Source organism: Clytia hemisphaerica, unplaced genomic scaffold (genome assembly GCF_902728285.1).
Source record: "Clytia hemisphaerica strain Z4C2 unplaced genomic scaffold, Clytia hemisphaerica genome assembly, whole genome shotgun sequence".
Lineage (NCBI taxonomy): Eukaryota > Metazoa > Cnidaria > Hydrozoa > Leptothecata > Clytiidae > Clytia > Clytia hemisphaerica.
This window is the reverse complement of record NW_027103744.1, coordinates 105039-115898: the sequence shown is the minus strand read 5'-3', so window position 1 is coordinate 115898 and position 10860 is coordinate 105039. Positions and strand designations below refer to the sequence as shown.

Genomic DNA, 10860 nt, shown 5'->3' with positions numbered 1-10860 from the left:
GTATTTGACATAAATAAGTGAGCTATCAACTATCTAAATTACTATCTAAAATAATTAAACATCAAATGGAAAAAAAAAAAAAAAATTCATAGAACTAGAATATAATAAAGTCATATATATGCACTGAAGAAAATACAGACTAAGTAAACCTAAAAACAGATGGGCTGAATCTAAAAATCAGAATGGAGACTAGGGAACCAAGGCTACGAGTAGGGATATTAGAAGAATTGAAGTCAGAATTAATTTAAAACTAAAATGGCGCGTGAATCAAATCGAGAATTAGACTAAAACTAGGTATAAGAAATAATATAACATAGAAAGCACCAGCTAGGAAATAGCGAGTAGCAACGCAGGGACTACAGTTGGTAGAAGAGGTACTACTGCAAGCTCCTAGCTAGGGCTTTGTCGAAAAAATATTTTTTTGTTTCTTGACAAAAGGCTTTGTAAGTTTCTGAGTCACGACAGTTAACAGGTAGTTCATTAAACATTTTAGAAGCTTCAGATTCAAAGGAACCACTAACATTACAGGTTTCACGCAATTTAGTTCCACCAATTACATCCGTTCGAGTCTTGGCTTGCACATATTTCTCCATAGGGAGGAATTTGGGCCAGTCATTCATATTCACTGATTTCCACGCAAGTTTAGCCGAACTGTATTCGGTCCGTTCTTTGACAGGTAGCCATTTCATATCTATTACGTCAGACTTGCGAGAGTAGCTCTTCCGGACGAAGCTAGCTGTGGCATTTTGGACTCGTTGTAATTGGTTGAATAGATATTGTGGTGCGTTGTGAATTACGGTATTACCATAGTCTATTTTACTCAATACAAGAGATTCTGCCAATTGGCGTCGTACACGGTATGGTAAATATCGTTTGATGAGGGATAGACTCTTCAGCGTGCCATATGCTTTAGTGACGATTTTTTTGACATGTTCATTCCATGTTAGGTTTTCGGTGAAGATGATTCCTAACAGCTTGAATAGGGGAACACGCTCAATCACATTTTCGTTATTTGACTTGATTTCGAATTCAAAATTATGCCTCCTTGCCATTTGAGATGTGGTAAAGAGCATCGATTTAGTTTTTCTGGCGTTAAATATCAAGTTCGAATCCAGCGACCATTTCTCAATTACGCTAATATCAGAGTTCATTTCAGTGACGCAATTTTCAAGCTCGTTTGGTTTGGTGTGGCGATATATGGTCGTGTCATCAGCATATTGAACACATTTTGCGGTGGTTTTTGTTGCCATGTCGTACACGTAAATGTTGAAGAGAATGGGTCCAAGTATGCTTCCTTGGGGGACGCCATTAGTAACTGTGAGAATGGATGACTTCTTGTCGTTGATCTGTACGTACTGAAGTCGATTGCGAATTTGTTTCATTATTGGTTATCAACCAACCAAATCAAATACCTTATCGGCCAAAACTTAGTCGGCCCTAAAAGTGACTAGTGACTAAAATTAGGGACGAATTGGCTCAAAACCACCCTTAACTTGATATAAATTATGTGACTGAAATTTACCACGGAGTTTCCTTATCGGTCCAAGAACCACAAAAAAAAAACAGAAGGGGCAGTTTATATTGGCCTTTTCAGTACAAAACCATGCAAACAAGATTTTTGAAAGATTTACAAAAATAAAGTTCAATTATTCTCCTCAAAAGATCGTTAAAAGTAGATAACGAAAATTGGGTGATTTTTTAGATTACGTCAATTAGACCTCCTGGTCTAAATTGACCAAAAATCAATAATTTTTAGCAAGATCAATAAATTAGCCTAAAAAAAGATAAAAGTCGTACTCCAAGTAATACTCAGCAGAAACAAAGATATCAGTAAAGTTTTAATAAAATAAGAATTATAAGTAGTGATTTTATGCTTGTTGAAATGGTATTCAGGAATGGAATGTTATCAAAACAAAATAAATCTAAAGGACTTGTAGAAAAATATAGGAGTTAATCTTCAAGCCTAGAAAGATCTAAGTAATAATTAATACTAGACTGAGCAGTGAACAAAAAAACTTTTGATGGTACTATTCCCGGGGGGGGGCACTCGATCTGAAAACGACCATACGTTCGGCCCAAAATTTGGCTTCTAAAATCGGACCCTTACAGTGTAGTGAATTGCCACGAAAAATGATACCCTTACAGTGCACTTTTTCAAAATTTCTCGCCCGTAAGGGCGAAAAATTTTTTGCAATTTTCCAAGAAAATGTGGAATTTTTCCTCCAAAATTGACCAATTTTGTGCCAATTTTACCAAAAAATTGGCCTTTTATCACAATTTCCTACCCTTACAGTGCAGTTCAGTGCAGTTTTGTAATTTCCTACCCTTACAGTGCACTAGCTGAACTATGAAAAACCTACCCTTAAGGGCCGAACGTCTGGTAGGTCATTTACCTTGAGTGCCCCCCCCCCCGGGTACTATTAGAGACGCTGCGTGTAAAAGTGAAGAAAAATGATACTGAAAAATAATAAAACAAAATGTGCTAAGATATCCTTGAAATCTGTTAACGTGGAGGTTGAAAATGAATTTTAAACCAGCAGATGTAAAAATCTATTCCAAGTCCATGGATCTGTGTCTAAGAAGGATCCTATATACAGTAACTGTTTTCTATTTGGTAGGTAAAAAGCCTGTCAAGTTTAGATTTATCAAAATAATTCAGGTACAATCACTCCGATAAAATTCAGATATAACAATATGGTACCTCTGAAAAACGGTTGCGTTGGAAAGTTCAGAAATGGTTCAGAAATTTAAAATTAAAAAAAGAATACTTAAAAACAGAACTATTAAAATCCATTTAAAGATTCAATCAATCTGGATGACTTGAACCTTCTGAGAGACACCCGAAAGGTTTGACTGCTCCGCTGATGGTCGTTTATTTGAAAGAGCTTGCAGTTTGACATTTAATACTTTTAGCTCTGCCATCAACGCACTATACATTCTCAACTTGAAATCATAATCTTCTCTATTTTTTTGAAGAATAACTTTGGTATTTTTTCCAGTGCCTTTAATTTCAGTTTGAAAATTATAACCATCAGACGGCTTCTTTCCACTATAGCGTGAAACCCAGTTTCTGGCATCAAAAACACTTTTGAAAATTTTGTAGATAAATGTTTCTTGGTTACTTCTAAGGAAGTGTTGAACGTCAGGTTGACCCTGGATAACAGCATTGGGTTGGCTCCAATCTAAAAGCGGTGGTCCAGCTGCTTGAACGTTTTGAAGATGCCTGGCTCGCGTTGATGTAAGAAGTTGATACGTTATCGTATTTTCATGCTTTGTTTTCAAGTCATCCAAAAGTTGTTTTAAAATTGATGGTGTATTGCTGAACATGTTATCAATGTCATTACATTTCAATTGATTGAGATTCGAGAGTTTTTCTGAAAGTTCTTTGTTACCACTTTTTGCAAGTTTCTTGGTAAATTCGAGAATCAGTTTGTAGTTATTGCTTGATACTGACTTTCTTGCACCGAGAAAATAATCCAATGAATCTATGCAGACGTTTAAAAGTTTGATGTAATTTGAAGTATTTTTTGACTTGATTTTGATAACTGACTCAAAACAACTTTTGAAATCTTCTTTGATGAAATCAATCTCCAGTAGTGTTGGAAGAAGCTCTGAAGCAAGCGACCATTTTTCATTTTTAAAGAGGAAAATAAGAACTGTCGAGAAGCATTGAGAATCAGGCTTCATGATAGTGCAGTGATTGATGTAATACCTTAAAACATTTTGGAAACTTTTGTTTATTTTCAACAATCCATAGTTCTCCTTGTTTTGGTCCGAGCAAAGAGTTAGCAAAACTTTGCCAAGGATTTCAGCAGAATTGACAATGAATTTATTGGAAACAAACTCCTCGAGCATTTTTTCCTCCTCTTTATTGAACATCAGAAGTAGCAATGCTACCATGGCATCTGTGTTTCCGAATGGTTGTGTCTGCAGTAATATAAGAAGTGATTTGATTAAATGCGACAAGGTGAAAGAAAATTCTGCTTTGTGAAAAACTGTTGATAGTTCTGTAATAACAACACATAATATATCAGGATTGTTTATTTTCTGACAGGTGGCGATGAAAAGTTTGCGCTGTTCCATATCAGAGGATGTGTTTTGACTGTACAAAACTTTGGCAATGTTGACAATATCAGGTATATGTGATGCTTCCAAGCTGATTGAAGAAAACTGCTTCATAAATGTTAGCAGAAACAAGTTAAATGTTTCTTTGTTTGTGAACAACTCGACGTGACTCAAAATCTTTCCAATAATAGGGAAACATTGCTTGGCAGTGATCTGGCTACACAGTAACGAAAGTTTATCTTTGAAACTTGTATCATTAAGAATTGGTTTGACTGCTTCCAATAATATGGTAGAGTAACGATCTGTATCAATCAAATCAGTAGCATTCTTCACATAACCGATAATAGAATTAAACAAAAAGTCAAAAATAAAGCTTTTCGGAGGAAAGCTGGAACATAGGTATGCAAGTAATTCAATACTGTTTATAAGTGAAACAGATTTAGTGACTTTCTCCCAACAAGATGAATGCAGTTTCTCGTTGTTAAGAATCAGTTGGAAAGCTTTCTGAAATAATGGAAAGTGTTCTCTGCTAGTCAATAAAACAACATTTCCGAAACTTGCATCGATAACTTTGTCGGCAATTTCGGTTAAATCAGTTTGCGCAAAAACATCAAGCCATTTGGAAAGTTGAGCGGTAGGACAACGCGAGATAAGTTCGATAACTGCTTTTTCAATCCCTTGCCAAGGAACAGACAACAAAAGCGTGGCAAATGATTGGATTGGCAACTCGGGGATTAGACCATAAATTTCACTATCATTTCTGCAGCCCCATGATGACCTGGGAGACCCCAAGACCTTTGATATAAATAATGATGTCAATTTTGGATCTGCCAATTTGGTCAATATTTTGACCACCTTGACAATGTTTTTCTCTCCTTTCTGTTGCATTCTTCCATGACTATTGTATCTCTGGTATGGGTCATCTTTGTCAGTAAAGGAAGATGCTGAAAATTTTTCTAAAAACGTAACCATGTGCCCTTTCAATTTGGGTAACTTTTGTTCAAATTCCTGCATTATTTGACGTAAAGCTTGCTTGAAACCAGAGTTGCAAACTAATGCAAATTTAAGTTTTTCTGGTACAGCCAATATGATGTATGTAGAATACCAACGATTACAGGAGGATCCTTCATTTCCAGTTGGACCATCCACTTCTTCTTTGTCATGATCACCCCAAAAACTTTCAACATCCCCATCAAACTGTTTTTCAAAACCTAAAAGGTCAGACTCAACATCAAATTTGACACTTTTGAATTCGATTTGTTGGCCATCAAAACCGTACGCCTTTTCAATGGAAGTATCATCTTCATCGAGGTCGCCGGTTCCTGTTTGAGAAATAATGAATAAATCGAATTATCACATAAAATTGGTAAAATTATGGCTAATTTCAAAAATGAAAATCTAGAAATCTACAATGGCCTTTGCACAAAAAGTACTTTCCCAAAATTCGAAATACGTTCCAACAGAGCTGCCAATATGATTCTTATCCTTTTGAATTTCCTTTTTATGGGTTACAGAGTACATATTTGTTTCACTTGACTTATAATAGTTGTTTCTCAATAAGAGCCTAAATTCAGCTTGAGGCAGCCTAACTGTATTACATCTATATTTAATTTTGTTTGGCCTGTAGGCATTTTGAAAAAAATGTTCTAATAAAAACAAATTATAAGGAAAAAGATAAGACAGGTGAAACTTGAAACCGACCTTCGAAACAGCCTTGCCAATCATGGTCACCGCCCTCAACAGTTTCACGAGAAAGTTTAGAAATGTAAAACGAAAACTTCTCTTCTTCTGAAAGTGCTTTATTTGCTAAATTGAATGACAAGCCAATATATCTGTCTTTTCCTTTCAGAGCTGCTAGTCCATTTGTAAGGGAAGCTTTACTGTATCTGTGCTCCAGGGGCCATCCAAAAACATTCTCATGTGTGTCACCAACCTATTTTTAGAATGATGTTAAATATATTGTCAACAAATCTTATTATATAATAATAAAGCCTTAATAAATCCAATATTTCATCAAACATTCCAAATTCATTTTGGACACATTTTAAATGAAAAAGGATTTGTGCAAATAGATGAAGAATTTTCATCCAATAATAAGCATGTTAAATTCACCTCAATAATACCTCAGTGTGACCAAAGAAATCATTTTTTTACACAACATCGAAATTTTTAACAAGGGACATAAAACTATTATAAAGATGTTTTTCAACACATTGCTTGATCAAATTTTAATAATCCCAATGTAATACAAAAGCAGCCGGCAAAGAAATTGTATGTGTGGTATGTTTTTATCTACTAGGAAACTACATGTTATGATCTTCAAATTCTTATATAGTATACAAGCGTGTTCTAATTTCTAGGAGACCTTTATCATACTTCAGATACTTTTTGAGCCAATCAGAACAGATTGAAATTTCACAGAACACACCGGTTGCTTTCGGTAATACTGTATTGATTTAAAAAACACCAAAAAGGTTGGCCGATACGCAAACTCTGCATGAAAAGGGAAACACATAATTGTGTAAACGAAATAGGATTTCTTACTAAACTTAAAGTGTAATTAAGGTGATTTTACCTTTTTGAGCAACATGGTTAATTTCTTTGCTATCGTTTCATTACTTTGCATACTAGGAGGTGGCTTATTTGGGAAGGTCCAAATCAAATTGTAAACAAGTGCTATGCGATAACCACATTTCAATGGAGTGATTTCATGTTCGCAATCCGCATAATGAGCAGCATATATAATTTCATAGCGTGATTCTTGGCGATCAAATTTTACGACTTTTGTTTTACCATTGTGGTTGACAATCAAATCATTTCCTGTGAATATAGATGGTAGTTGAACGATCAAAGTTGCAAACATCCCATCTTCTTTTTCAGAATCTCGGTGAGGTTTAAAATGACCATCTTCTTCATATAAAAGAAGTTTGTAGATTTCAGCTTTAACGTGATTGCTGTCACAGCCAAGGTCCTCTTTCACTTTTGAAACCACTGATTGCAGCTTTGATTGAAAAATGGGATTTTCCAACAAAATTTTATCTGGTTGGATGGCCCAACTTTTTCTAAAATGAATTAAAACAAAATTGGATAAAATAGGGTAGGTAATTATTCTTTTATTATAATAATTTTAAATGAAAAGCATTGATTTCAGAAAAAAGTTTGGGTAAATCTTGTCGAAAAAGTAGGTTTTGTCAAATATTCTTGTTTATAGACATACCTGACAGTCTCATCTACCAAGGTTTTCTCTCCTAATCCAAAGGGTGCTTGGTTAGCAACGCTGATTATCTTTTTGGCTTGAGTATCACAAAGAGGTAAACATATTGGACCAACTCCTTTAATATTGAGACCAGGAAAAGGTGAGTTTTGCAAAACACCATCAGTTGCAAATGTCCCAGGTTTATCCTTCATTGAAATCAACATGTCTGCTAACTCTGCCATCTTAAAAATAAAAAGGACCTTGAGTATTACATTATGATGTAAAAATTAGTTTCATAAAATTATTGAAATTAACGAAAAACTCATTGTAAGCTAAACAACAAACAGGCTATGTATTGGTTAAAGCTATTGCTTGCAAATCTCAGGGGAAAGATATCCAAGCAGATCTAAGATGAAAAACATTTCTGACACCTAAAAATAAGTTTAGAAAAAGAAAGAAATTTAGAAAAAGAGAAAAACGTAATCTTTTTCTCTAAAAATGATATTTACTATTGGGTGCTTAGGCTCTATTTTCCGTGTATTGTCATGGCCATCATTTTCATCTGAATTTGAATGACAGAATATAACTAGCGTTTTTCATTAATCTTGATCATTTTAAAATCTAATCTAAAATGTGTGTGTTTGATTAGAAAATTGACCAAAATTTCCAAACCCCCCCTTTTTTATTTAATCCCCCCCTACATTCCCATCCCCCCTAGTTTTTTCGGCAGATCTCGGTACCCCCCCTACAAAGGCCCTCCAGAAAGTTGGCATCCCCCCCTATTAAAAAGGGGGGGGTGCAAACTATGTTTAAACTTCTATTGAGCAAGAGACAGTGAAATCTTGAAAATTCATTTATCTAAAATCGGGTCTAATTATGGTTAAAACCCCAAAAAATTCAAAGTAATGCTGGGATTTGTTAGCAAAGCCATGATAGTGGAATTTATGCTAAAAGGAAATTATTGTTTGTAGCCTAAAGTCATTGTTTTTTTGTTGAATGGTAATTTTTAGATGCTTGTTTAATGTTTTAATAACTTAGGAGGTTGGAAATTGTACCTCTAAATACCTCCAAAATAAGGTAATTATAGGCAAAAGCTGACTATTTAGGGCAAAATATGGGACTCTTCTTTCGACAGCTGAAAATATTTTCAAAAATCAATAAACAAGGGGGTCTATTTAAGTTCCTACTTAAGTCTGGGGGTTCAAAAATAGAAAAATTAACAAGTAGAGGAGCCCGTTTTTTGGCACCTGAGAGTAACTTATTTCTAGCAAAAGATTATTTTATACTATGAGTAAGTTCAAGTTTACAAGTTCATTCCATCTATAAAATACCATTTTGATCAAGACTCACATGACTTTCTTGTTCTTCTTCTTCAGTGTTATATTGGCTTTCCATGTCCTCGCTGTCACTCATTTCTATATTTCTGAAATTTTAAGACAGACATCACATTGAAACAAATCCTAAGGCCTGAGAAACTAATGCAGTTAAAAATTGTACATAAGGAAACAGGTTTCAACTAGATTAATTTGCATGAAGCTATAAGAGGATGAATCTTGAAACCACCGTCACAATAAACAAAATGAAAGTTGTTGGGAAGGAAAAGAGTAAACAAGTAATAACAAGACATAAAGGTGTGGTTGCGTTTATCAGGCAGGACTAAGAAAGCTCTGACTGAAACTTATCATTATGCATTTTAATGCATACCGTCAACTGCTTTAACTTGGGACGATTGGTCGAAACATGAGACTGTTGATATCTGGCCTGTATTTTCACTTACTGTTAAATCTCTTTAACAACAAATTTGTTTTGATAACTCCACCAAGTTTATCAATCATACTTTTTGTCATAACATGTCACGATAACTTTCACTGATAGCTTGCCCTTTTTAACTTTTTTGTTTTCATTCAAAATGACCGGACGCCGATCGGAGAATTAGAGAACGCCCACCGCCTAACTGCCTAACCGCCTATCGCCCGATGGGATTAACAAATAACGAGTGTGTAACTTGCTGCGCGAGTGACGTCAAACACTTTACATTTTGAGACTAATTTGGTCTTCTTCGTTCTAGACATTTGCGTGTGTTCCACTACAGCTTTTTTTCATATTTCAATTTAAAAGCCTACTCGATGCGAAAGAGAAATTGTGTATTTTTTAATACGCCATTCATTAACTCAAATCAAATGACTTTGGAGGTTTGGTGAAATGGTGGCCGAATTGCCGTCCTGTGTTTTGTCAGATAGTCCCAAGTTAGAGCAGTTGACGGTATCCATTTTTTACATGTTGGTCACCTTCGAGGCCTGGATACAACTTTCATGTTTCTGTTTGTCCCTTAATGTTGGTAAAACTACCACCAAATTTAATCAAAGGTTTAAAGAACATTTTCAAAAATCAAGGACTTTTGCGGTCTTAGAGCACTCTAAAACATGCAGTCTGCAAAAAGAGAAATCGGACTTTGCTGTACCATATTTGGAAAGCATGTATTCAAGAGGGAAATATTCTCTATCTGAGAGAGAATATCTTTAGAATGAACGCTTATTGATTTTATATGATTTTATATTGAAATTCTGTATTTATCTGATATCTATTTCAACTATACACATTTGACCCGGGGAGGGGCACTTAGGCAAAAATGGGGGCTGGGTATGTGCAGTCGGTAAGGACCGGTTTTTCCACCCTTAAACACAAGTGGTCGAAGGGGGACTAGGCAGGAAGGCACACAGTGTGATCTATATACATGGTATTTTCAGTTCTTGAAATGAAGACAATGACATGCCAAATATGTACAGGAATAAAAACTAGAATAAAATAAATGAATACACAGATACGCGTAAAGAAAACACAATACAAACACATATAGTTATAAAACAGCAAAAGTGACAAAATGACAAAAACAGTAAACAGTAAACAGTAAACAGCAACTAGTATATGTAAACAATATTGAGTATATGGCTTAAAATGACAAAACAGGAGTAATAGTACTAAAAGGCAGGTATAAATAAACAAGGCTTTTAAAATAAAAAAGAAAATGCTAAAAAGGAAGCTCACTAGATGCTGGGGTGGGTGGAGGAGCAAAAATACAGCAGTCAGCACTAAGAAATGAAGAACTGAAAAAGGGCCATGTGAAGAAACTGAGGCCTTATATAGACATGAGAGTGAGGCTGAACCAAGAGTCCGGATAAAACCAAAACAAACCAAGTGCATCTATTCCACCCTTCAAAGTCTCTCTAATTAGGGATCGCAAAAATCAGAAAAATTTAAATCAGGCTCTGGACACGATCAATAATATGAGACACCATTGTGGACATCATAAAATTGTCCAAAAATTTGTTTTGTTAATAAGTTTCTGAATTTTAATTGTCATGGGTCGAAAATTTAACAGAAGTTAGATATTAATACGTTCTTTAAATATTTTTTTTCAAAAAATTAAAAACTTCATTTTTGACAAAGATATGATAAAAAATTAACATTGTTAACATTTTATCAATTCAATGAAAGTCTAAAAAGTCTGAAATCCCCCAAAATGAAAAATAATTTATTGCTATGTTTAATTTAGCCATATATTAAATATTTACAAAATTTATCAGAGCGTTAACAAAATA

The 10860-nt window shown here is 34.6% G+C and overlaps 1 protein-coding gene across 1 annotated transcript; it reads right to left on the bottom strand.

Moving 5' to 3' along the window:
* Nucleotides 1-2460: 2460 nt before the first annotated feature.
* On the bottom strand, nucleotides 2461-7829 carry LOC136805286 (uncharacterized). The gene is made up of 5 exons (XM_067061864.1): nucleotides 7771-7829; nucleotides 7283-7503; nucleotides 6641-7127; nucleotides 5767-5998; nucleotides 2461-5387 (listed from the first exon to the last, which is right to left on the bottom strand). The coding sequence occupies exons 2-5, from the start codon at nucleotides 7501-7503 to the stop codon at nucleotides 2803-2805; spliced, it is 3525 nt and encodes a 1174-aa protein (XP_066917965.1). The 5' UTR covers nucleotides 7771-7829; the 3' UTR covers nucleotides 2461-2802.
* Between the last annotated feature and the right edge of the window lie 3031 nt (nucleotides 7830-10860).